This window comes from Alligator mississippiensis, chromosome 13 (assembly GCF_030867095.1).
Source record: "Alligator mississippiensis isolate rAllMis1 chromosome 13, rAllMis1, whole genome shotgun sequence".
NCBI lineage: Eukaryota > Metazoa > Chordata > Crocodylia > Alligatoridae > Alligator > Alligator mississippiensis.
Window position 1 is genome coordinate 3,668,944 of NC_081836.1, and position 27,602 is coordinate 3,696,545.

Here is a 27,602-nt window from a genome sequence, read left to right on the forward strand (position 1 = left end):
TGTACACAATGACGTCGTTTATTTAAACATTTACTCCAAGAAATATAAAAAACATGAGAAGACAATTACAGCACTAAACCAGGAACCTTTCATCTTGTCTAAAATTAAAAAAAATTGTTCCAAGATCCTTTTTCTGAGGCCCTCCTTCACTTTCACACTGTCAGAACAAGGAGAAGACAGCTGAGGGGGAAAAGTTAATGAGGACCTAAGTATTGTTTAACTTGTAATGAGCCCAGGATTGCATTCAAAGGGACGGCTCCCTTTGGGTTTGCAATTTGGGGGGCAATTTTATGTTTTGCTATTTTCTCCAAACCATCTCCCGGATGGATTTTGACGGTTAGAGAAAAGGACTAAACAAGCCCACACCTACCATGCTTTAGGTGAAACTCAGCTTCTAACACCTGCAGTCACCTAGTCCCAGAAAGGCCAGAGTTACAAATCCCAGTGCTGAAGTTTGCTATTTTGTCACGAGGTTACAAGGCAAAACCTCCGTCCACTCCGGTCAGACATCCGGGAACGGCCACCAGCGTGAACCGCAGAGTCTGCCAGGAGATGCTTACTCTGGAGTTCATGCATTTCTGCACTGCAAACCAGAGAGAGAGAAAAAAAAGTGACAAGACGGGTCCTAATGGTAAAATGGTGAACAGGCTTAGGCGAGTCTGGAGTTCAGCAAACTCTCAGAAGAAACCTCTCTCAGCGTTTTTCTTTTAGGCCTTCTGACCTGGGCCATCCCATGTGAGACACGAGAGCCCCATCTGATGATGTGCTAAATGACCGAGACTAATTTTTCAAGCAGAAGTGCAGGAACTCGGTGCTTCTGGAAGATATTATACAGCCAAAAAAAAAATACAACCCAAAACATGATAAATTCTAGATGCCTCAGATCAGCTACTCAAAATAAGTTGTGCATTATGGAAAGATTTAGGATTGAACGTGGTTGAACAGCTGCACACACATGCTCCTGGTATAAAAAAGGGTCACTTCCGTTTCCTTGGTCTTTTGATGCTACCGTTCAACCCTGACCATCTGGAGACCAGGCAGGTGACTAGATAATTGGTATATCGAGGACTATCCCACCTCTCAAGGAATTTCCCCCCCCAAGTCTGATCTCTATTGAAGTCATTTAAAGACTCCTATTAAAACTAAGCGACTAACTGCAGAAGAAGAGGGTGGAAAGATCTTTTTATGGACAAGACGGAGACCACTGATCTTGCAAGTGGGGAAGGCCGACGGCTACAAGTTAGAACAGCGCAAAGATCCAACTGCGGGACTTTTCCACCCAGCTGCTCTCCATGTTCGAGGAGTTTTTAAACTCTTAACACAATGCAATGAAAAATAAAAATTGAAAAAAAAAAAACACAAAAAAAACCCCATCTTTCAATAAGTACTGCAAGAATCCCAGAACCGCCATGTAACAGCATGTCAGCAAATGTTGCCTCTAGAAATCAGTGCAACTTGCCAAGTGAAACGAGAAAGGAAAAACCATCTTCGTGTGTGTGTGCGTGTGGAGACAGAGCAGAGCGCTCTGCGAAAAGGCACCTCGTTTCTCCAGCACAGCGCAGAGCATCGGCATAGGAGGAACTTTTGGCAGATATCAGATCACCATTCCCGGGGAGAGCTGTCCATGGACTCTTAGCATCTCTGCCAGAAAAGCCAATTGGTTTCAACAGCTGGACAAAAGACAAGCGCAGAGATGCCCTCCTGATGGAGTGGCACCGATGTACAATGATGTCGACAGAGTTTCTCCAGCAACACTAGCAGAGAGTGACCCGAACCTGCCCAACCTCCAGTCTGGAGGAACTGGGTTTGACTGGATGGACAGGGTGCACGAGTCAGGAGGCGGCAATAACCCCCAAAGCCGTGAAGATAAATTGAGATCTCCCTGCAAGTACTGGTCAAAAACGGTGGAAGCTCTTCTGGAAAAAAAAGATTTGTTGAAATTTAAGGGGAAGGAGTGCAGGCTGCGATGGAAAAAGGGGCCGACTAACGCTAACTTCTCAGCTGCCCGAGGCCTGGACACTGCAAAGATGCGGGCAGGGGTTCAACTTTGCACTTGTGGAGCAAGGAAGCGTTTAAATCTAGACTTCACCCCCTCGCTGCCAAATTCAAGGGGGTTAAAAGAGGGGTCTTCACCTGGACTCATTTCTGGAGACTTGAGCCATGTGGCAGCAAGCTGCTGTTAAAGCCTCACCCTGTCGTGAATCCGCACTCGGGGAAACTCATGAGTGACAACGTGTTTAAAAGCAAACCCTGGCTTGTTGTGGTGGCCAACCTGACACCTGCATAGCTTGATAGGCCAGAGGCGTCGAGCGTCAGCACCTCTGGAAGAGCGGGTCCAACACATCTCTGTTGGGTACCTGTAAATTAAGGCATCCGAACCACAGGGCCACCTTTGAAAATGTTGCCCCACAGTTGTCTTAATCAGGCGAACTGGGTTTTAAACTTGTAGGGAAGGGGACGGAAGAATCAGATAGCACAAAAAGGGTGCTCGTTTCAATAGGTGAAATGAGAAAGCCAAGAAACAGGCAGGAGTCAGTCCTGTGATTTATACACTCTTTCTCTGGCAACCCCCTGGAAATACAAGGGAGGCAACCATCTTAAAAAATAAAATGAAAGTGGAAGCTTATTTCTAGAGCGCGCTCTTCAAGCCAACTTTTGGGTCTTTCCCTGTTCACCAGAGAAGTGGTCCCAGAGCCTCGGGGGTAGATTCCCGTGGGCACAGTTGGGTTTTTGGTGCTGAATTTCCCTTGGTGGGGAGGTGTAAGGTGGCATTTGTGCCTTTGGGAAAAATCTACCCCTTGAGCTCTTGGCTCACAACAGGGATTTTCCTCCGGTAAATACAACAAGCACCACGTTGGACCTTCTCCCATGCCAGGTACTGTTCTACCGCTAGCCAAAAATAAGTGGTCTAACTAACATATATGCCAAAAGGTCCTGCCATTTGCATCGGAATGGGAACTTGTGAGCGACAAGCAAATATTTTAAACATTTAAAAGAAACAAAACAAAACAAAAAAAAACACTTTGGGAAAAAAAAATTAAATCTTACAGTAACAGGTAGTTAAAACTGTGAATCGCTTATAAAACTGAACCTCGGGAAGTCTAACAAAACACATCGGGGTCTGGTCTCGATGTCGGTCTGTAATCTCTTCGTACAACGTTGCGTCCCAGTGCACATCGGAAAGGAGAGCTGCCTCGGTAAGCGCGCAGGTCCCTGGCCTCGTCAGACGGTGCGCGGGGTGTACTCCGGCAGCTTCCTTAGCTTCTCTTTCTCCGCTTCGCTTTCGTCTCGGGCTATCACCAGAGAGTGGGCATAGCCCATGGCCACCTAGCAAGACAGAATTAATTCAGCATTTTGCCTCCCGAAGCATGATGCGAGGTTTCCATTGCTCCCCGTCAGCTGGACAAGTTTCCAAGCCGAGAGGCAGCTCGATGCCGCGCCGGACTCACCCAGACCTGGGCTCTCGTCCCAGCTCTGCCGCTGCCCCAACGGGTCCCCTTCCCCCTCCGTCCCTCAGCTTTCCCCGTGTAAAGATGGGGATCATGCTACCGGCTGGCTTTGTAATGTGTTCTGGGTCCTATTGCTGAGAGGTGCTAGATAACAGCAAGGGATTAGAATAATCCTAAATTAATTTGTTCTGATCCGCAGCTTCTTAAAAAAAAAAAAAAACAAAACCTGCATCTGGAGAGGAATAATGTGCAAGGACCAGCAAAGCAGAAAACTGTCTGTCCCACCCCTATCGTCTGCCTTTCGTAGGAAGCTTGCAGCTGGAGACGACGAATACACTATATTGCAGGTGCCATGGTGACAATTAGAATAGATAGAGTCGTCCGGCTCAGATATCACCAGGAGGGGTAGTGTGTCAGGATCTGGTCTATTTATGTGCTGGTTTAAGAGGAGTGGACTGATAGATGTTAAGAAGCCTGTCTTTTACCCCGCGAGGTTTTCATTCCCCATTGCGACTTCATTCGTTGCTGATGAAGGCTGAGCTTCATCCCCGTCACCCCATCCAGAAGCAACTCCGTCTGAACCAGCTCTATTCCTACACAGCGCTCAGAGCCATGTCATCTCGGGAAGCTTCTGCATACCAGCGCCTTCCAGCATCCATGGGACATGTAGGCAGGGTGCCCTCCCACGCTTGCTGGTGTCTTTTGCATGCAAAAATAAATCCCATAGCCCAATGTCTGGGGCTTACCCAGGAATCTAACCCCCACGATGTGCAGTTACAATGAGGAATGAGAGACTCTTAACAGGACAAGGCTCTCAGGAGATCTGAAGCAAGCCTCCCACCCAAATCGCTACCATTTGCATTGGCTGGTCTCCTCTCACCTGCTCTGTGTAAATCCCATCTAGGGTTTTCACCTCTTGAGCTGCAGTAGAGGACTTGGGTTTATGGTCCCCGTAGCCCTGGTAAAGCAAAATGCAGAGGGACACTTGTCAGATCACCCGGGAAAAATAAAAAAAATCCAAAAAAATCACAGACTTGCCATGTTCCAAGGACCTGGACTGTGTTATTTATAGCTCGCTCCTGTGATTTGCACTGGCTTCTGGTGTAGCTCCGCAGAAAGGAAAGGCATGGAGGTGAGTGACTCTCACAGGCAGAACTGCCTGTAAGCAAGGCCAGCAGAGACTTGGGAAGAACGAGCAATTAAAAAAAAAAAAACCCCAAACCCCCCCTACAAAACCCAACAAAAATTCCTAAAGTCCAAAAGAACAACAACAACAAAAAATCTTCTGGACCCTGAAGTTCTGCAAATGTTACTGGTCTTCTTGCAGAGTCTTACACATCTATTCATTCAACACTGAACAAGCCAATACACTGCTCCACCTGAACGCATGGGAAATGCAATAAAAATGTGCATATAAAGAAACCCGTTGGACTTGCAAGCAGCCTGCGGGCCAGACTGTGAGGAACCAAGACTCCTTACCGCTCCACCACAGTCAACTAGGGCCCTTGAGGCAGCAAACAGCAAGGGAGCACAGGAAAAGCTCACAGGAGTAATCAAACGTTGCAGCAATTTAAGGAGAGACAGATTGGGGCAGTATCATTCTACAAGTTGCATCAAAAAGCAGTTTTGAGACCAACATAAAATTTACAGATGCCCCGAGTAAAATGCTAGGATTTCCAGGAGAAAATGGTGCCTATCCGAGATAGCTCTTTGCTGCGGGCTGCGTCACACCACCTCATGGTCTAATTGCTCTTAAGGACCAAGATAAATGGACTGTTAACTGCGAGCCCAAACATTTGTGGTGAGATAAAATGTTCAGTAATTAGACACAAGAAGGTGCATTAGTATGAAGTCACTCACCTCCCAGAGGCAGAAGGCAATGCTGAGCCTTTCCAGCTCTTTGTGAAGCTCACTTGGACGTGGGCGTAGCACTCAATTAAATCTGTAGTGGGGGCACCCACACTTGCCTCTCACACAGATTCCCCATCTTCCAGACTAAGAGCATTTCACCCATTTTCTTTGGGAGAAGAGTATACCGAGAGAGCAGGTACACACACAATGGGTGTGCAGAAGGGTTTGTTTGGGTGGTCTTTTTTTCCCCTCTTGCATAACAGGAATCTGATCATTGCATTTTCTGGACTTAGCATTTAACACATGCTACAGATAAAAAAAAAAAAAGAAGCCCTCTTGTAGCTAAATTAAATGAAACAAATATGTCAGTCGAACACTCCCTTCCCAGTCGCTTCGAGACCACAGGCTTACAGCAAGTCTGGGTTAAAAATAAAAAGCCGCAACTTTGCAATCTGCTTGTAATCTAATGTCCCTGGTACTGTGCCAGCGGTGCTGGGGTTTCTGAGTAAGTCCTTACCAGTTCACCGAAGGTTGGAGATGGACCCCAGCTGATTGTGCTCTCATCTGCAGCCACAATAATACTGCTCTTCCTGCAACAGGTACATGAGCTGTTACTGCTACACGGTCTGTCTGCATGTCCTCCCCTGGCAGCCAACCAGCCTGCGCTGCCTTTCCCATGTCAGATGGCACCAGAAAAGAACTGCCCTTAGTAGTTTTAGTTTTTGAAGGCTTGCACCGTGGTCCCTGCTTTCCAAATGTTGGAGGATAGGATATGAACCCCGGCAGAGACCCAGTGAACTCAGGAGCCCATCCATACAGATCAGATTGCAAGATCAAGGCTTAAAAACAGATCACCCTTGTCATTCATTGGTAACCGACTATTGTCCGAACAGCACTGAAACCATTCACTGAACATCAAGGAGAGGTTGCGTTAAAAACCAATGTTATTAGATTTTTTTAAAGGGTTTCCCTTACCATGTCTATCGAACACAACCACCCCTTTGTCAGGGATTTGAATGAGTCACCTAGGAAGCTCCTTCAGATAACAATGCTATAGTAGATGTTACTTCTAGCAACAAAAGAAAAGGCACAAAGGTAGCTGGGTGGGGAGTGGGAGAAGGGAATCCTAAAGTCAGACCATAAAGATCCAAGCTTTTTGCATGTGGTTCCAGGGTTGCATCCTAGCAAAACCAGCTGCGGTCTATTTACAAAGGGCTTTCCAAACAGGGCGGGGAAGACCTTTTAAAGAGCCTGCAATTTGAGAGAGGACACAAAGAGAAGAGGTGTGAGACAAGGGGCCAGATACCGGGAGAGGGTGGAGAGGTTAGTGGAGGGAAGGGAGTGGAAAAGATTCCTGAAGGGTGCGTGGAGGGGTAGAATTACTACCTTTTCATACCCAAGCTGCTCCAACAGCTCCCATTACATACAAGCAAAGTATCTATTAAATCCACTAAGCATCCTCGAAGCACAGATGCCCACAGGTGAGGATGAAGAGCTACAACCAGCTTTAGAGACGAGGTGTTACAATTTGCTGATTTAATTGAGAAACCATTAGACAGGTTTGATTTGTGACCCCGAGTTTCTTCTCCCGTCCAGGTTTCATCAACCCCCACACTCCAGCCATCTTGCGATGGGCTCTCCGAACCTCTCTCAACAAGGGGCACTGAGCAATAACAGGGCTTTATTTTCATTCAAGCACTCATGTATCCCAGGCCGTTTCCTCACCCGTCCTGCTATAACCAGGCCTCCAGGCTGCATGCCCTCCTCTCTTGCTTTTGAGAACAGCCAGCAGCTTTTCCCCTTACGCAGAGTCAGAAAAAAAATATTCAACCGCACTGCCAGTCTCTGCCAAGTAGAGTGAGACTCAACTCAAGATGACCGACTCAACTTTCTGTAGGCTAGTCTCGTTCTAGGAGCGGTTTCATACACGCCAGGTGTGCAACAGGCCACTGTCCTATTGGCAGGGCCCTTTGAACGTGGAGATGTGTGCAACGACACCATTGCTAATACCATCCAGGCAAGCCAAAACAGAGAAGGGTTCTCTGTCCCCCCGGCTCCTACGACCGGAGCCGTCACTTACCCACAGGCCAAGCTGCGGATTTTCCAGCCACAGAGATCTTGCACAGCTTTGGGGTACATGGTCGACTCGCGGGACGTGTTTGTGGCCCCCCAGAAAAAGAGGCCACCTGCAAGACAGAGCAAACACATGCACCCACGTCAGACTTGAGAGACTCCAATGCAGAAGTCTTTTCCAATCACCATTCAAGGATATGACAGAAAATAAGAGATGGTTTATGAAAGTCAACAGCTTAGATCTGTAGTGATGAGGCAGACCGGGCTGGCTAACATAATCCAGGTTGTTTTAAAGATACCAGGAAAACGCAGGCGAGTTCTCAACGCCTGCTACTGAGGAGTGGATCCCAAATAGACAAGAGGCTTTGGGCTGAATGACAGCTTCATGCCAGGAGGGTCTTAGCACCAAGATGGCTCAACTGACCCGTTTCGCTGACAGCAAAGGAGCAGGTATATCCAGCGTAGATCTGAGCTGCCCCACGCCCCGGGAAGTCGAAGAGCTTGACCAGCCTTGGCACCATCTCATCCTTCTGCTCAGCATGGCCCAGCCGGCCATACCCGCCAAAGCCCCAGGAGAAGACGCGCTTCTGGGAGTCTAAAACAAGCTGTGGGGGAAGAGAAGGCAACACGGTTTTGAATTAAAAGGCATAGGAAGAGGAATCCCCGGTGCTCATGGAACGGACCAATAGTCCTGCCCTATGGATTGAGGCAGTATTCAAGGCACAGAAATCAACTGATGCTTATTCCAGATCTGCTGAAATGGTGCATTTGCTGAGATGGTGCATTAAAGAGACAATTCAACTCATTTTTTCCTGCCAGCCCATTCTGCCACCCTTATCTTAACTGTGGAGTTGCACGTCTTCCCTCTCTCCCTGCCACGGCAATAAAGCCAGAAGCAAAGAGGGCTCCGTCTCGAGACAGCCTGGTAATTCAGTCAACTTCATACTTCAATATTGATTAAAAATGGCAGGAGGGAACTCCTCCCACCCCCACAGGATTCCTGCCCAGGCCTTGATGCTAATCCGTGCAGAGAGAGGCAGTGCCTGGCATTCGCACCAGGCCCCTGCGTGGTGCATTTCCACAACAATACAGCTGCTTTGCAGGACTTGACCTCCAAGACTAAGGGAGTTAAGTCACAGGGCAGCAGCAGTCAGAAGAAACACCTCATTACCAGTAACTGGAAGAGAGGCTATTACTCTGCTAGCATCCTGTGGGCCACACACATTTCCTTCCATGATGTGCTTTATAATCCCCGCTGCTCCTGCCTGTAGGGTCAGTCATCTTGGAGTGAAGGGTTTTGCTTGCATCCATGATGATGCATTTCAAAACCTTCACATTAATGGTTTAATCTGATGGGATTAGGACACACCCAGTGCAAATAAAGAGTCCCACTGTGATCACACACACACACTGGATGCGACACTTAAGCACAGCAGGGAGATACAGAAGATGAATACGGCTGCAGCTATCGCAGGCCTGTGGCAGCTGATGATCTGTGACTTGCCCCAGCCTGCTGGCAAATGAACTACCCAAGTCTGAAACAAATAAAAAAAAAAAAGTTGCTGAATGCAATTGTCCCTTGGAAAGTTTCAATGGGCATCACGAGTCTTATGCTCAACCCTCTGCAATATGTTCTCCAGGCTTTCAAACAGCGTACAGCCTCGTGCGATGACTGGCTAGAGTGGAGGGACTTTTTGTCCAGGCTGATGGAAATAAGGGATAAATGGGTTTTAAATGGATCTCATTTTACTTCTTTTTAGAGTTGGGGACAAACTGAAATTCTGCCCCTCTTGAACTCCTGGGACCAGAGAGCAGGAAGCAACTGTGACAACCTGAGACACTGCCCCTGCCTTGGTTTCAAGGTAATTTGCATCGTCACAGATCCTCACAGGAACTGAGACTTCATACCAGCTATGAACGGACTGCCCAGAGAAGTTTTCCATCCCTTGACTCCTCTGGGAAATCCTATGCAATATGAACTTTCATTTCTACCCAGGAGAACTTTTACAATCTTTTCTCCAATGCCTGATGAAGGGTGTTTGTACCCAAAAGCTTGCAATGAAAGATTTTTTTTGCAAAAATGTTGCTGGTCTAATAAAAAAAAATCTCTCTACTAAGAGTCCCGATTGCTTTTTCATCTAGACCAATATGCTACAACCTGGATACCTGGGACCAGAGAAGAACTTTTCAGCGTGGCTCTGTCACTAACGAGAATCCAGCACGAGTAACGTCTCATTTGTGAAAGAGGCCACTTGACTGCCAGCCACTCAGGACAGTTTCACTACATAGCAAGTCAAGAGGGAGCTCATCAAGTCAAGACCCAGCAGGTGCTTGAGGGCTACCACTGGCCAGGACGACGGGTAGATCCCCCACCCGTGCTACAGAGTGAATCTCATCCTTACTGTGTGGTTGGCGCCACAAGCTACATCTCGCACGACCACGTTGGGGACAGGAAGGATCTGCCCGTCTTTTGTCTTCTCAATGAAGATGGCGACGCGCCGCGGCACCAGCTCGCAGTCGTACTCTATCCTCTGAGCGCGGGCGATGAACTTCCCGTCGGAGTTGTGTCCTGCAACAGGGGAAACGGATAGGATGCTAAAAGGAGATGCGATTTTGAGTGGAACAAATACCCCTGGCACAGCACGCAAGCGATGACCATCCCCACCCCAAATCAGTAAGCTTGTCCAAGTCAGAGCCTATACCCCTCCTGAAGAGCAAAGCTTGCTATACTTGTCACACGCAACCAGTGCCATCTTTCATAGAGCGCGGTAGTGCCAATGGCCAGAGATCTCCATTCACAAACTGCAGTCCCGCTGTACTGGGTGCTGTCTAAATACCGAACAGAAGGACAGTCCCAGCCTGCAGAGATGCTATTCTAACTAAAGGGGAAGTGCAAAGGAAGGATCCTCCTTATGTGCCGTTGTGGAGATCCCCCACCCCTGCTCCTTTCACTCTTTTGCAAGGAAAACAATATTTTTGCAATACCTTTTCCTGGCAAAAGTATTTCACCCTTTTTCAGCCCACTCTCCCTAAAAGACAGCCTGCAGTGTGACCCATGCAAGCTGCGCTTCCCGACACGGACCTGCCAGGCTGGCTCCCTGCCTTCCTTCGCCCCCCTCCAAGCACGCAGATACCCCAGCAGCGGCTCAGCCTGTGCAAAAAAGCCTCCACGGCAGCAAAGCGCGTGCACTCCCCGTTCCAGAGATCACAGCCACGAGACATTAACCTCCGAGACAAAGTGCCATTCATGAATAATTCAAGGCACTGCCGGGATTCACAGTGGCGCATCATTGTCAGAGCCACAGAAAACCGGCAGGCAGCGTATTACGCATTCTAGCGTTCAAAATGCCGAGTGTTTATGGACACTCAAGGGACAGCGGCTTTCCCTTCCATTTTATTGCTACAGTGTTGGATTTCTCTGCCCCTTTCAGCTCAAAAAACACCCCCCAGAGCACTTCACGGCCACTGATACAGCGCACCGCCGAGGAAGCACTCACAAACCGCAGAGGGAGAAACTGAGGCACAGCCTCCCCTGCAGCTCATGCAACAAAGCAGAGTTTTGAAGCCAGAATCCTGCGCTTTTAACATCAGACCATCTTCCCCTCCTGGAAGGGGATGGAGATAAGATGCATATTACCATTATAGCCTTGATTACACCAATGCACCAATCTATGATGAACCTGGTCGCAGCCTCGGGCTGGATTGAAAGCCTGCTGTCATATTAAAACTACATAGACCTTTAAAAATATACCACCATACCCAGCTGTCCATATTCAGGGCACCCAAAGGAATAGAGGTTTCCTTTGCAGTCCATTATCATGCTGAATTCAGCCCCACAGGCCATTTTGGTAATTGGCTGCCCGTTGTACATTATCTGCAAGGGAAGGAGACAAGAGCAGCATTTGAAAATAGAGGATGAAACAGAGCGACTCTTGTGCGATTCCAGACAGCCGGGGAACACTGCCCAGCTCACAGGGCAAATGCATGGCTAGGCTTTCACAGGGAACACAGCTGCTTTTAGCTATGCACATGTAAATCCCCTACCGCCTACGAAATTACCTGGATGTTTTATGCAAGAGCAAGGATTTCTTCAGGAGTTAGCTTTTATCGGACCAACCCTACAATTGGGATAGTCAGACAACCTTTCAAATGCAAGGCACTCTTCAGCTCTAAGCAGCGAGAGCCAACACAGCACAGTAAAAAACCGCTAGAAGAGGGTGGGGAGAGAAATCCCCAGGGGTAACACACCACCAATTAGCAGACAAGAACCTGGTTACTGGGAAATCAGGGCCTGTGAAAAGGGAGAAAGGTCTTTTCTCACCTTTCACGTGTGGGGAGAATTCAGGGATCAGGGTGGTGTATAATGAGCCATAAAACCAATATCCGTGTCAGTCCTTGGTTTCTAGCTTATGAATTTTTGTTGCCAGCTTCACTTTTTAGAGGCATTAGATAGATTTCCCTGGAGCGCAAGGAGTGTAAGGCCAGAAAGGGAGTGGCTGTTGCGTGAGAAACGTGCGCCTAATTGTGCACGGGTGTCTCTGTTGAGCACTATTTGCACACGCACAGCAGCAGTCTGGCATGCATAACTCTGTGAGCCTAGCTGAAAAATTCCCTATCTTAATATGCCCCAAGATCGGGGAACAAAAAAAAAAAAAAAAAAAAAAGAAGTAGTAGTCAATTCAATAAAGAAACCAAAAAATACATAAAGGAAGGAGATGAAGAGAGAAGCTAAGACTTCTCCCCCGACCGCTTCCAGGACAAACTTCCACTTCCCCTCCTTCCCTCTGTCTGCTTCAGACGCCGAGGAAATCTTGTACTACCCCACTGCTCCTGTTGTTTCCAACATGAGCCTATAAGGGAACCAAATGCTAAACGCTGACTTTAAAGCCGAGGTCAATTTTATTTGATATCCAGGCTGGCATTGGGAACCCCTTATCCGTTTTGTCAGTAGAAAACCAACAGAAATGGTTCAGATGACAACCAACTGCTTTAGCCCTTGTTTTTGACCCTGAGCTATGGGAATTGAAGAACCTGCCTAAGGGCTTGTGAAGACCCACAATATGACGCTATAACGGGGATCAAAGTATCCGCTGAACTGGGACAGTCCTGGCTTGCTTGACCAACAAGGACTACAGTTGCTTTCCACCGTGCAAAGCATCTCATCCTGAGCTTGGCTTTAATACGGTTATGCTGGATATGGCGACTTGTGCAGTAGCTAAATAAATGTCTCTCTGCCCTTTTTGCAAGAGGAAGCTCATGGGAAAGGGTCACAATTACCTGAGTAGGGCTGGGAACTGCATCTGTCTGGTTACCAAGGCCAAGCTGTCCCATCTTGTTCTCTCCAAATGCAAATACCGAGCCAGTCTCTGGAACACAACAGAAGAGGGAGTGAAGAAGGGAAAAGGCTACAGCTCACTTATTACAGAGGTGCTGGAAAAAAAAAAAATCATTAACACAGGGTAGAGATGCTTGTTCTAATACACCAGGCCACAAGAAAAAAAAAGTCTATTGCAAATGAGAGTTTTAACACTTCCCACGTTGAACAGTTCAGGAGGAAGTGACCATGGTAGAAAAAGCAATTAGCAAACTGGTGGCATAATCAACATTTTGTGGCATAGCTATCCAAGATACGGTCTCAAGAAGTGACCATGGTGGCCATTTCTGACCCTCTAAACACAATAGCCAGCATGATCCTCTCTGTGCCAGTCACGAGTGCTGCAGAAGTGGTGGAAGAGAGGGGACTCACGGGTGGCACACATTTCCTTGAAGATTTCCCTTTTCACCTTTGGTCAAGGACTCCCTTCGAATCAATGCCTGTCCGAGCACATCTTAAAAAAGCCAAGGCATACTCCACCCTCCAGGGGCAAAATATCAGTTGTTCTTAGCCTCAAAAAGAGTCAGGGTGAAATTTTGACCCCCTCGAGACAAAACTCCCACGGACTTCAGCGAGGCCAGGATTTGTCACCAAAAGAAACGCTCCGTGCGACCCGAGAGGTAGATTAAAGCCCCGTCTTTCCCCAGCTAGAAGCAGGATCTCTGATGCGCTGGTTCCCTGCCCAACTCTGCAAGGGAGAAAGCAATCATTCAAACACCCGTTTCTCTTTCCAAGCATCTTCCATACCCGTCAGAGCGAGCGTGTGGTTTCGTCCACAAGCTGCCAACACAATCACCTCGCTGCTGAGAACTTCGATGAGTTTGGGAGCATCCACTCTCTTGGTATCTCCGTGTCCCAGCTGCCCTTTCTCATTACGCCCTGCAGAGAAGCACAGACACACACGCGTGCCACGGGTAAATAGGTGATGCCCTCCGATCGAAAAAGGAAGAAACTGCTGCAGAGGCTGTGAAACCCCTTCGTTTCCCCCACTGCTTTCTCTGTAACGCAGAGATACAAGATTTGTTTCTTCCAGGAACCACTTTTGCAGGTTGATGGTAACTACTGCATGGGTACCACCATTGGGGACTGGAACTACTCCAGAGGGCCGCGAGTGTCTTTTATCCTCCAGTAAATGAGAATGGCCCTGAAACTTTTCAGCTGTAACACCAGAGCCACAATATGGAAGAGGGTGAGAAACGCTGGCGTAGCATCAGAACGATAATCCGTCCGATTCACAGCCTATAACGGGAAGCATCAAAACGTCTTTGCGACAGACCCAATCCACCCTACCCAGCTCTGTTTCGGCTCCTGGGACCCCACGCTACATATGGTTCTCCTAAGAGAAATCAAAAGAGATTAGCTGACTTGGCGTGGGGACGTACAAATTAGTTCCATGCGTCCCGTCAGAACTAGGGCAAAAGCCATATAGCGTGCTGGGAACTAATTTGCAATGATTTACGTTTTCATCACTTCTGTGAAAACCTATCGCCTTAGGACCGTGCTCTAATGCAGAGCCAGGCAGGAGCCCACTGAGCTCCTTGTCCTCGCTACCCGGCAACTTGAGCTAATTCACATCCCGGCAGAGACTTAAAAAGCCTCGCTTGTGCCGGCTACTCACCCCAGCTCCACAGCTTGCCCTCTGTGGTGATGAGGAGGCTGTGAGCCGCGCATGGTCCCGAAACCACGGTCCGTACCTGAATCCCTGAGAGGCACCCATACCTGTGCGGCCCCCACAAGTTCTGGCCCAGATTACGGTAAGCAGCTGCAAAGAAACAGACAGTTTTAATAAAAAAACTCCAGAAGAGGCAGCGATACATTCATTAAGATCATCACTTCAAATGATGTTTTGCATCGACTGTTTAGCAGGTCTATCGCTGGTGACCTAGCTTTGTCTGCGTTAGCCCGGACCATCCAAAACTTGGGGTCGTCATCACTTTTCAGGCAGCTTGCTTCATTCAGCAATGCCGGGTTGTATTTCACGTACTGGTGACTGTATAAAGCCAATGCAGCTTCCATGGTTCACCCCCAGCCTCCGAAAACTCAGATGGATACAGGAGGCCGGACGGGATTTTCCTTGGCTGTCAACACGAGACAGGTGGAGAGAAAGAGCTGCAGGAGAACGGTGACATTCAGGAGTCACGTTAACACCTCTGATTGCTATTGACAGCTTAATTAGACAAAAAAAAAAAGTGAGACCCTACCCAACAAAGCGGTCGCAGCAATTACAGGCACCCTGACAAAGTGATGAAGCATTCACTTCATTTACAGAGAGGAAGAATAGCCTCACAGAGATTCCCATTAGAGGCACTCTTGCAATTACCTGCATCCTACTTAAGTGGCTTTGATCACAGCCTTGTAGCGAGGCTCTAAAATTGTGACCTGCTAATTGACTTAAGGAGAGTCACTCAATCCATCACGCCTCTTTTGGCCCCTTATGTACAATGGGACTATAAGGCAGTGCCTCCACCCAGGGGCTTCAGACCATATGCAGAATTATTGGTGAGTTTAGCTTCACCGCACCCAGTTGCGATCTCAAACATCGTCCGAGTTTATGTGCCCGGACAAGCACACAGGCATAGAGGGACAGAGGGTCTGGTCCTGCAAAGGCTCAAAGAAGTCCTGCAGATTGCAATGAGCATGAACAGGTGTTTCCACTTGACTTTCCCCACCGCCAGCCTGGTGACAGATGCATGCTACTCCATGTATTAAAATCCAATTTGTTTTAGTTACCTTCCATCAGGATTTTGGGAGGCAAGCCCTTCCGGGCAGGGACCTGGGGGTCTGCCACATGTAGGCACCATATCCGGTGATGAAGCCATATGATTTAGTTTAAGTGCTGATCTTGGATTCTGCACATTTAATGCTTCGCCACATCATAAAGGTGTTGGGAGAATTATCTTGTTAGTTGAGAGAGAACCAGGAGAGAAATCGAGTTCCTCCGAACTTGCTTTTTTAAAAAATAAAAATGGGGCTTCCTTAGCATGCAAACTCTGCAACACAGACAACCCCCTAAGGGGTTTTCCTAGAAGGTGGTCCTTTGAATCACTGGCAGCTGCCACTGTTGCAGTCTGCTTGTTTTAAACTGCAAATATTGAATGCCTGACAGATTGCCGAGGCAAGCACTTTTTTTATGAAAGAAAAAGGTTAATTATGGGAAGGCATCAATTACCCATGGGATGGTGCAGCTAGACACACGGAGCAATGGGCAGGGGCAGGAGAGAGACATGCCAAGGTGGGGGCATGCTTTTCTCCCCCATCAGAAATCAGGCGGCACTCATCTATTTTAGAGAAGTTAAGAGGGGCGTTGTTGCTGCTCGGGTTACTAGCACTGCTGCCAGGATGCAGCCGATCTGTGGTTTTTAATGCTCTCCTGGTATGGTTTGAAATGCAGATGTTTCTGCCTAATCCAGCATGAACTGTCCTCACTGAAATGGAGGCAACCGTGCCGAGACAGGCAAAGCCAAGTACTGGCTACAGCCCTCAAGTGTCACCTCACTTCTTAGTGCCTCCGTTTCTCTCCTCTGTTGAGATCACAGCTCTCCAGGACAGACATATATCCGATTAGGTGTCTTTATGCCCAGCAAAAAGGGGGCTGCAATCATGGCTGGAGCCTCTCCCATAGTACAAAAGGGCAGAATCACTGGTTTAACTCAATTCAATGCTCCAAATCCATAATGTAAGCCGCACGGGTCTTCAGGAATCAGTGGTGAGACAAGGCACATTATATATAGGCTTTTAGCTGCGATTAATGGTCCTGAGCCTATTCAAAGCAGCCACCTTGCTCAACGGCGTTGTCACGTAACCTATTGTTAAAGGTCGATCCCCACACTATAAAGACCGTAAAACAGCCGCAGCCTGGTTCAACGTTAGGTTAAACAGTCCAGTTTTTGAAACAGAGCTCGCACTGCCCAAGCCATTATTGGAAGGGCTAATCCTCCGGGCTCTGCCTCCTATCAGATGTCACATTTCACCAGCATGCAGCTATGGGTAGTACTTATACAGCCCCTGTTACCAGGGCATTTCAGCACCTCAAAATCTCCAAAGGATTTGTTCTCAAAAAAGTTGCGAGCCTGTGCCTTAGTCTCCGCATCTGTGATATGGGGAGAACACCGCTGCACTAAGAGACCGAGTGATTTGCCCATGGCCCAACAGGAAGTCTGTGGCAGAGCAGACGCTGCCTGCACCCAAGGTCTTCCAAGACGGAAAAATCAAGTCCTACCCATTAGCCCAAACTTCCCCTGATCTGACCAGGCCAGTCTTCACCCCAAGGATTAGAAATGTTATTCCACTTTTGGAAGAAAACCCTCCCTTTCCCAACCGTTTTACACTTTCCACCACCAGAAATGCCTCTTTCCTTTGTAAACTTTTAGATGACTGGGCTGAACACAATAGGTGCAGCTTGTCTTTTAAGCAGAGATGGGACAAAGGGAGCACTGTATGGATTCAGATAAAGAGAAACCCTCATGATAACAGAGAGGTTGTCAAGGCTGGCGGAGGGGGTGACTATTTTCACATGATCCAGCAACAGAACGCCACAGCAAGGCTTTGAAGGACGTATTTTGGTAACACGCAGCCTCCAAGCTGGCACGGGGGGGCTAAACAACTGTGAAAATTAGGTCATCCATAGGAATATTGGACCTACAGCCTTCCTTTTCAGAGAAAATGTGGCCTCCTCTCCATCTACTAGATTGCATAGTGGAGTACTTGGTGCATTTAAGAAAAAACACTTTTCCCCCCCAGCGTAAAACATTTTGGTTGCTAAAATATTACAAACTTTGTTCTGGGTAATCAAAAATCAGGATAGTTAAAACTTAGTCCCATTTAATCTGCTTGCTGTTTGGAAGCATTGAAGAGCTTTTCTCTTCTCCCACAACTATACCAGCTCAATAGGCAGCAATGAAATACATAGATTAAGTTCTAGGTGATCACTTGTACGGCTTTCCTAGAGGCATGTGCAACGCACACGGCAAAAGTTAAATGGAGAAACCAAACGGGGTCAATGATTTGCTACGCTCTGGTCTCTTTATATAGAAGCCGTGCAAATACAGACGCCTAGAAAGCAATATCTTCAGGCAACGAGACAACAGGTTTTACACCCTCAAAACAATCTAACAATTAATTATAGCAGAACTGCTCTGCAAAGAGTGGACATGGGGTACAGTTTGCTTCAAAGCACCCTTTGGATAACAGGAGAGGGCTGTGACTGTAGAGATCTTGAATTGCTGCAAGTTTTGCAGACTCGGCTGTAACGCCTGCATATTTATCAACTTTATAAGAGACCCAGCAATATATATCCAGTACTGAGTTCAGGCAAACTTGCTGCCAAGAAAAGCTTCACCGAAGAAACTGGAAGACACACACTTGCGACAGAAACACCCCTTTCTTAACTACTTGGTATGAATGCACCCCTCTGTCCTGGACCAGGTTTCTATGCAGCAATGCTACCCTTGAAAGGGTGGAAAAAACCCAGGGGCATGCTGGTGTGGAGCGCACAAGGAGGGAACATGCATTAAACTGGGTCTGTATTCTGTGAACTTTGCCTTTGAACCTGAACCACAGCAGCATTAATTACTAGCCACTCAAAACATGAAACAACCCAGAGCATCATCCTGCCCCACACAAGCAACAGCCTCTTTATCTCGGGCTGCGAATCTTGGCTGGACCGTATCAAAGCCAAATCAGGAGATCTCCAAGGAAGGGACAGTGGTAGCATACTTCCCTCTGAGCGAGCCCCCTACAAGGACCACCGTGCGAGATGAAGTGGAAACCGCTGTGGATGGCACCTGATTTCACATGAGCAACACTGGGACGCTGTTGGCTCATGGCAGTTAATCACAGAAAATTAGGGTTGGGAAGGACCTCAGGTCACATCTAGTCCAATCCCTTGCTCAGGACCATCCCCACCTACATCATCCCAGCCAAGGCTTTGTCTAGCCAGGCCTTAAAAACCTCCAAGGATGGAGAGTCCACCACCGCTCTGGGTGACCCGTTCCAGTGCTTCACCACCCTCCTAATGAAAAAGGATTTTCCTATTACTTATTAATTTAATGGCTTCATGGAGCCACAGAAGCACAGAAAAGCTGGGTTGGACGGGCCCTCGCATCATTCAGTCCAGCCCCGTTGCTCAAGGCAAGCTCATCCCCGACTAAGCCACCCCACCCCACCCCACCCCACCCCAGCCAAGTGTTCGCCTAACCTGCTCTTAAAAACCCCCATATCAGCACACAGATCTCAGTCAGATGCTAGCTTAGACAACACCCCGATTCTCCTCCTGGCAACAGGTTTTCTAGTTTAATGCCTTTGCAGGTCACTTGACTAATCAGCAAAAGGTTGATCGAAGACTTCACGGTCCATTCTGGAGGCTTACACATCTCCCCTAGGGAAAAGACTTTGAGAGAGACTAAACGCTACTGGTACAGAGGAAAGGACAGTAAAGATGGGCACCACACCTTCAATAGTAATACTAGCATTTTATCCTCCGCAGTCCAAACACGTCCACGACTTAGTGTCTCCTACCTTGCTGCTTAGGCACTTCTTTACGGCCAATCAGGTCCCAGTTGGTTGCTCCAAATATCAAAAGCTGCCCCTTGCACTTGGACCCTTCGAGTTTCTGCAAAGCACAAAAGAAACGCATCAGCTCCGAAGGCAGGAGAGGGAAATGGGGATGGCGACAGATGTGCAGCCACCCGTACTCGCAGGGAGAGGAGGATGGCATGGACCGAGAGAGGCTGTTAATAGGGCTCCTGCTCATTTAGAGGTAACCATGGAGGGATGCATTGCATTTAACACCACTGTTGCTTGCAACCCAGCAGTTAAGTCAATTATTTATTGCTCAAACTCTGAATTTTTCTCTTGGAAATCTGCTGAAAATAAAATCAGTACCAGGCAAGCCTGTTTTACAAAGCCTCCCTGCTTGTACCGGTATTTGCAGATTGGAGTCACCAGCACTCAGAGGGGATACTTCATATCAAATTGGCCTCTGGATATACATAAAAGGAAAGGGGTAGCCCTATCTTATTGCTGCTTAAGCTCAGTGCTAAAGACATCAGGGCTTAGCCCGCACCGTGTTCAAACCCTCCACCTGGCCAGGAGACTTCTCCCGCCACCCACAACCTCTTCCCCTGACAAAGCACGGCTTTCCACCGATGACCACTATCTACCACTACCCATTCGGAGCTCACGGCCGCTCCAGCATTGCCCAATAAATACAGTGCCAGTGCCCCAATTCCTGCTAGCCATAAGCATGGAAACCATTTTTTTTTTTAAAAATAGAGTCACTTATTCTCAACCAGTCGTGCACACGGTGATCAGAGATTCTCAGATCTAAACGTTCAGAGATTAATAGCTTCATCGGCTGTGAAACGACGAGCCCGATTTGCTCGCTGGCAGATGCACCCGGTTCCAGCCAACATCAGTGGAAGATGCATGTGCTCAGCACCCTTGAAAGATGCAGCTCTTACGTCCCAAGCGCGTGGCTCCTAAGTCATATGAGACGGAGAACTGGAGGCAAAACCAGCACTCTCCTCCATGCAAAGCTACCCACGTGCAGGTCACAGACATGCAGGTGCTACCACTGAGAGCTGAACTCATCTGTGCTAAGGAGGTTTAACACCCAGAGGACTGGGGATACAAATGCTAAAGCTTTCACTAAAGCACATGGTTGGGATTTTTAAACAACCCCAAGGGATTTAGACACTCAGCTACACTTGCAGCACAATGCAACCTGGATACTGAACTCCTTAAACCCAGCTGTGTTTACAGGCAAAGATAGGGGTGGAAAAAAAGACCCCAAGAGGAAGCCATTCTCATCTTTAAGTGACCAAAAAAACCCCAACCTAGCACAGAGGTTGCTTCAAACTACAGCTGGTTCATTTTAATTTAATTTTACAAGGCCTAGAGAATTGCATTTTTATTTGGTTTGCTCCCAAGCACACAGTTCAAAGCTACTAGTCCAGGCCTTACCAACAACCCAGAGACTGTAACGGTTGCACTTTGGTGGGGGAAGAGTTTGCTGTAGGCAGACGTTGTGGTTAGGATGAAAAGAAAGGGAAGAGAAACGGCCCGAGAATCTGATAAGAAACCTGCTTAAACTCCACTTAATATATTTAAAGAGGCCTTCCCAGAGAGATTAGAAAGCCGAGACTTTCGTGCTCCGATTACTTAAGGCCAAGCCCGGATTCCTCCGTTCCTTTACTTGCTGGGCCAAACTTTTTGTTTCTTGTAGCACCAACCACCACCTATGCTGCACCTCTTGTTCTGTCCAAGCAGCTGTCTTAAGCAACAGAAAACGCTTATGGAGGTAAGCATCTCTACTGGTGCAACTGGTTTTGCTCCTACCAGGTCACGTTTCATCTAAAGGATCAGCAAACGGAGCAACACACACGCTTGCCGCTTTCTGCCAGCTGCTTCCCATAGGATGAGCCATTTCAGTCGACGGACGCAAGGACCACATATAGCAATGATGTCACCCAGCATTTTGTCGGAGAGATGCTCGACTCCAGACACGCCAGAGGACTCGTGGCAGATACCTCAGAAGCAGGGCTATAAAAGTCCTGTCTGCGCGTTTTTAATATAAGACATGGTACTAACTGCAGCCGGCGGCATTATGATAAAGATCCTGGAGATTTATTGAAACATTCTTCGAGGATTTCTTTGCGGAAAGGAAAACAAGCCAGGATAACAATACCAGCTTAGTCTGGCATCCCGGAGGGGTTTTTTTTGTACGACTGGCTCTCCTTCAGGTATAAATCAGTCACAAGATACTGTCTGAAGTTTAGCAATTCTCCAAGGACCGTGGACATGGTGCGGGGGGGACTTCTCCAAGCCAACTGATATGCCGGTTTAGCAGATCAGACATTTTAGAAGTTAATAAAAGCAGGGATGACACAAACGTTCGGTCTGTTCGCTTCCCTTGCCATGCAGGATAACGCAACGCTGTACAATACTCATAACGCGCATGTATCAATGCGGCAAAGGAGACAAAAACATTCAACTCATTGAGAAAAAAAAAGTCCAGTGTCCCTGAAAGCAAGTGGTTTATCCTGGTCATTGTAAAAGACCGCTCCGTAGATCTATTTAACCCCCAAGTCAGCTTGCACGATCGTTAAGTACCTTCTTCAAAGCTTTGCTGCCTGCTTACACCCTCGGACGTGTAATTTGAGGCAAGATAAATGGGATGGAAGGAAAGGAGAAAAAAAATAAATAAATAAAAAAAGATGACCGGACCATCTTCAATCAGCAAAATGGGATTTCTAGGCTAAAATTACTGTGGAATTGTGTCTCGAGGGAAAGAGGATCCTCAAAAGGCCGACGCTCAACCTTTTAACAGACTCGTTTAGGAGGCTGCATCTTTTGCACAAGGTTCAAGGTGTCTGTCCATTAAGGAATATAGTATTTGCCATCAGCTATCAAGAAGACCTACAGGAGGAAGTCAATAAATAGGGTTTAAAGCCGCCTCCCGTCGTAGAGCTCGGTAAACCCAGAGTCTAGCAACCCTCCGACGGCAATCGGTGCACAAAGCACCGTGCAAGCGTGCTACGTGCAATTAAGCGTGCGTTCCCACTAGATGACCAACGTGACTTGAGTCAAAAGAGGGGAACGTTACAGCAGGTTTCAGCAACGCGGGCAGAGCTCAACCATCGACACGGGCAGGTAACAGCCAAACTTGGACCTTACTGGCAAAGCAGGTCGGTACGGGAGGACTCTCCCCTTCCAAGTCCCGTACTGCGGGGAACAAAAACCGTCCAACCCACGCCATGGCAGAAGCAACTTCTACTTCAAAGGAACGAAAAACAAAGCATTTTTCTGAGCTCTGTTTGTAAGCTCCAAGTTTCTTATCGTGTATCCTCAAGGCAAACAGGGAAAGCCAACTTAATCTACGAATTAGACTGAATGAAGTCAGACTGCAGCTAGCACTGGAGGGAAAAAAATAATAATAATAATAATAAAAAAAAAAAGCAACTTAAGGACTCAGTATTAAAACCTGACCTTTGCAATAGCTGCGGACATTGTAGGGCAGGCTTTCTGATGCGCTAAGCACCGGGAGATGCCAGGCCCCTGCTCTCCAAACTTGTCAGTCTCAACAGAAACCTCAACAGCTTAGACCAGGGACAGTTTTAAATCTCCTTATAGAAGACCATCGGAGATTTACGGCCGTCTGCAACAAGGTACGAATCCCACAGGCTGCTACATGCCTCCCTTTGACAAGCAGGGGGGGAAAAGCTAGTCCTAGGCAGACAAGGCTCTTTGGGTAGATGCGAGATCTTTATTAGACCAACTAAGTAGTTGGGGAAAAGTCCTTGGCAAGCTTTTGGGAGCAGTCACCCTTCTCCAGGCATGGGGAGTCTCTGCTGGTTGGAGACTCCAAGAAATGAGAGAAGCAAAGAAATGAGAGAAAACAAGCAAAACCCAATCCACTCGTCTTGCCATCGCTTATGCTTCTGCCACTACCGAGTCCTTCTGACCTGTCTGCATGGCCACAAAATGGGCATCCAGCTCCCCCCCGCCCCCCTAGCTCCAAAGCCAGTTGCTGAAATCGGGGCCTTAAGTAGGGAAACATCATCACAGAGATGCTAAGAGCTGGGACACGACCACGTCCTCTGTTCAAGGTCTGCTAACTGCCTCTTGGCAGACCTGTTTCCCTAAAGGTCCCAAGGGGAGGTAGGATTCAGTTCAAATGCAAAAAAAGCCCAAAAACCCCCTTTGCAGTCACTAAAACAGGAACTGCCCAGTTGCTTGCATTGCAGAGCTAAGCAACCGCATCCACATTATTCAAATCAGCCTTCATCTTGCTGTTCCCTAGGACCTCTCTCACTTGCTGGACTCAAGTCTCCAGCCCTGGGTCCCTGCAAGTGCAGCCTGTGTAGCCCTCAAATGGCAGCAGACACGGGCAGACCTGGACCTCAGCTTCTACGCTCTCTGGGGGGAAGCAGGGTTGCAGCCCTGCTCATCCCCACCCCTAGCAATGCAGATCAGCCCAGTCTCAGCCATGCAACTGCCTTGATCTTGGTCCTAGCCTGGCTGGAGGGGGGGGATGCAATCCAGTGCATGCTTCCTACACCCCCCTCTCTGCTCATGGGTAGCAAAGGCAAGAGCAGTGACTAAGCTAATTGAGAGCCCAGCAGCCTGCCCTATGCCACCAGCTGGGCTTCCCCCAGCTCCCACGGAGCATGCGCACTACGGGCCTCCCCCTGGCAGCCGGGCTTCCCTTGCACGCGGCGCGCATGCGCCCTGCCGGCCTGACCCCTGCAGGAGGAGCAGGGCTTCCCCACGTCCCGGGGCCAAGGGGCGGCACTGCGCATGCGCGCCGCCTGCCCCTGCCTCTTCCCTCCCTGGGCTCCCAGAAACAAGGCGGGAACCTCAAAGCCCTGAGCAATGCCAGTCCCCTCAGACAATGCACAGCCCCAGCCCTGCCCTGGCAGGGACCCCCCCCCCACACCAGCTCTCCCTCAGGGCAAGCCTGGCAGAGCTTGCCCCCCTGCTCTCCCCATTTCTGCACCGCCCTCAGGAGCACAAAAGCCCAGGAGCGGGGACAGCAAATCAAGGAGACCGCTGCCTACTTTGTGGGTGCCAAAGGGCTGCTCCATCCTGCGTTTACGGAGCACCTGCACTGAAAACTTGCAGCGATTAAAATAAAAATAACAGGCATCCTTTCTGGGTAAAAATTAAGGTGCCATCTATGAGCAAATGGCTACGGCCCCCTTTCCTGGCAAGGTTATCGGTTTTCAGGTGCGCTCCTCGCCAGGTGCTCAGGCAAGCTGAGGGCAAACAGCAAAGGGGCGGCCGCCCCCCAGATTTGTCTCTGTTACAGCAGGGGAAATAAATGCAAGGCAAACCTCCAAAAACGGAGAGGCGGGGAAGCCCCTGGGTTAGAAGGCCAACCCCTGCTAACCTGGGTAGTAAAAGGATCGGGCACCCCGCAACCCCGCAAAATGTAGTCATGCCTGGGGGGGGGGGGGGAGTCCCAGCTGGCTTGCAAAGATTTCTGTATAAAGAGGCCGAGTCTGCAAGAGAAACCTGCTCCCTGCACTGCTCCGGAGACCCGCATTTGGTTCCTTTCGGGAGGCAAAAGGTTGTCCCCAAAGGACCAGGATGCTCCCTCCTCCGAGGGCCCCGCTGGCTTGCTGCCATGCACCCCTTCTTTTAGGACGGAAGTGCCCAGAGGCTCGGGGCTGCAACTGGGTTCAGTCTAGCGAGCCCCAGTTGCAGCCCTGGGGGGCCCCATTTCCATGCCAAGACCCCATCAGCTGGGCATGTCTGGGGCAGCTCAGGTTGGCATCTCTGCTGCTTTTGGGGGAGCGAGAAGCTGGCTCACATGCTTCCAAGAGACACAAGTGGCCTCCCAGCCTCTCCATCCTCCTTGCCCATCGGCCTCCCATCCCACCCTCCCAGCAGTAGCGGCCTTAAGGGAGGGCAAGCCGGGAAACCACCCCACACTTTACAGGCCCCACATTTTATGGGGGAAGGGGCAGGAAGGGGGAATAAATTTGGGGGGTTTTTTTTTTGCAAGGAGGTGTTTCTATCCCCAAACGCCTCTCTTCCCCACAGCCCCAACAACCCTCAAGCCACCACCGCTGCCAGCCCTTCCTGATGCCTACAACCCCTGCCATGGGGGCGCTGAACACTGCCCCAGCCAAAAATGCCCCATGCGCGCGCACAGAGGAAAAAGCAAAGAAGGCAAAGAGAAGGGGAGGAAGGCAAGACCCCTCCGGAGGTCAGCCAGCCTTCTTCTGGCAACCCAAGGGGCTCGGGCACTTTGCAACCTAGGGGTCTCGGACACCCTGCAACCCAAAGGGGCTCAGGTGCCCAAAGGGGCTTGGATGCCCAAAGGGGCTTGTGCGCCCTGCAACCCAGGGGTGTCGGACACCCTGCAACCCAAAGGGTGTTGTGCGCCCTGCAGCCCAGGGGTGTCGGACACCCTGCAACCCAAAGGGGCTTGTGCGCCCTGCAGCCCAGGGGTGTCGGACACCCTGCAACCCAAAGGGTGTTGCGCGCCCTGCAGCCCAGGGGTGTCGGACACCCTGCAACCCAAAGGGGCTTGTGCGCCCTGCAGCCCAGGGGTGTTGGACACCCTGCAACCCAAAGGGGCTTGTGCGCCCTGCAGCCCAGGGGTGTTGGACACCCTGCAACCCAAAGGGTGTCAGGTGCCCAAAGGGGCTTGTGCACCCTGCAGCCCAGGGGTGTCGGACACCCTGCAACCCAAAGGGGCTCAGGTGCCCAAAGGGGCTTGTGCACCCTGCAGCCCAGGGGTGTTGGACACCCTGCAACCCAAAGGGGCTTGTGCGCCCTGCAGCCCAGGGGTGTTGGACACCCTGCAACCCAAAGGGGCTCAGGTGCCCAAAGGGGCTTGTGCACCCTGCAACCCAGGGGTGTCGGACACCCTGCAACCCAAAGGGGCTCAGGTGCCCAAAGGGGCTTGTGCACCCTGCAGCCCAGGGGTGTTGGACACCCTGCAACCCAAAGGGGCTTGTGCGCCCTGCAGCCCAGGGGTGTTGGACACCCTGCAACCCAAAGGGGCTCAGGTGCCCAAAGGGGCTTGTGCACCCTGCAACCCAGGTGTGTCGGACACCCTGCAACCCAGGAGGGCTGGCCCCCGGGCAGCCTCCCCCCGGGCCCCGGGCGCGCGGCGGCTCTCACGATGCGCTCCTTGCTGTGCTCGGGCTCGCTGATGACCAGCGCTTGTCCTCGGCCGGCGCCGCCGCCCGGCCCGGCCCTGGCCGCCCGCTTGGCCCCGGGGGCGCCGTCCAGCTCGGCGGCCGCCAGCAGCAGCTCGCGGGGCCCGTCCTCGTCGCTGCTGCCGCCGCCGCTGCTGCTGCCGCCGCCCTCCCGCTTCCTCGGGCCGGCGCCGGGGCCCGGCCGCTTCCTGCGGGCCGTCCCGTTGCCGGAGCTCGCCTCCCACCCGGCCTTCCTCCGGGGCATCTTGCCGGCTGGGCAGAGAGGGACACACACACATGCACACGCGGCCGGGCATCGCCCTGCCAGACGGGCACCCCCCTCCCTGCCGGCCGGCGGGGCGCGCTCCCGGGCCGGCCGTGGGAAAGTTGCACCCCAGCCCCCTCCACCCCCCAAAAAACACCCCTGAAAACAAGTGGAAAATCCCCCGGAGGGGGGGGAGGGAAAAAAAACCCAACCAAAAACAAACACAAAAGTAGAAAGGAGTCCCCTCCGCTTGCAAAGAGGGGAGTCTGAAAAGTCAAGGGAAAGTCCAAAATGTGGCCCCCTTTCCTCCCCCCCGCGCCGGCCCCCCACCTGCTGCTGCCGCTTTTGTCTGGACGCCCCCTGTTTTGGTTGCAAAACGTTGAATTCCCCCCCTCCCCAAAAAAAAAATTAAACAACACAAAACCAAGAAAAGAAAAAGCGCAGGAAAGACACCCCACCCCGCCGGCTGGCAGCCTCCCCTCCCGGCCCGGCCCGGCCCGGCCCGGCCGCGGGGGGGAAGGGGCCGAGCAGGCAGACACAAAAAGAGGAGCGTCCCCTCCCGCCACAGCCCGAAGCAGACGGAGAAGAAACCCCCGCAAACACCTGTTTTGGGGGGCTGACGGGTTCCTCCCCCCTTCCAGCAAAGGGGGAAAAAAAAAAGAAAGAAAGAAAAAGAAAAAAAACAAAACTTTAACGTGGTCCAACTCTTCCCAGCTGCTCGGGGCGGCGTCGGTCGGGGAAACGCGGCAGGTTTCTTCCAGATCCAGGTTCCTCTAGTTTTTCCTCCAGCTCCCTTTTTCTTTTGCGCTGTCTGCCTTTTTTTTTTTTTTTTTTTTTATTGATTTTGAACAATGGGATCTCTGTCTGTCTCCGATTAAACCACGTGGGTCCGCCTTCCTTCCCCTTTTTTTTTTTTTTTTTTTTTTATTCATTCACCC

The 27,602-nt window shown here is 50.0% G+C and overlaps 1 protein-coding gene across 3 annotated transcripts; it reads right to left on the bottom strand.

Annotated features, from left to right (window-relative positions):
- RCC2 (regulator of chromosome condensation 2) lies at positions 1-27,576 on the bottom strand. 3 transcript variants are annotated; one of them, XM_059716894.1, is made up of 13 exons: positions 27,354-27,574; positions 26,383-26,672; positions 19,264-19,357; positions 14,366-14,509; positions 13,495-13,626; positions 12,651-12,739; positions 11,133-11,247; positions 9,776-9,942; positions 7,798-7,978; positions 7,381-7,486; positions 5,818-5,890; positions 4,330-4,407; positions 1-3,327 (listed from the first exon to the last, which is right to left on the bottom strand). In XM_059716894.1, the coding sequence occupies exons 2-13, from the start codon at positions 26,662-26,664 to the stop codon at positions 3,223-3,225; spliced, it is 1,566 nt and encodes a 521-aa protein (XP_059572877.1). In that variant the 5' UTR covers positions 26,665-26,672; positions 27,354-27,574; the 3' UTR covers positions 1-3,222. The 3 variants fall into 3 exon arrangements, with proteins under 3 accessions (XP_059572877.1, XP_059572876.1, XP_059572878.1); XM_059716893.1 differs by having other exon boundaries at positions 27,268-27,574; XM_059716895.1 differs by lacking the exon at positions 5,818-5,890 and having other exon boundaries at positions 3,238-3,327; positions 27,268-27,576.
- Positions 27,577-27,602: the final 26 nt, after the last annotated feature.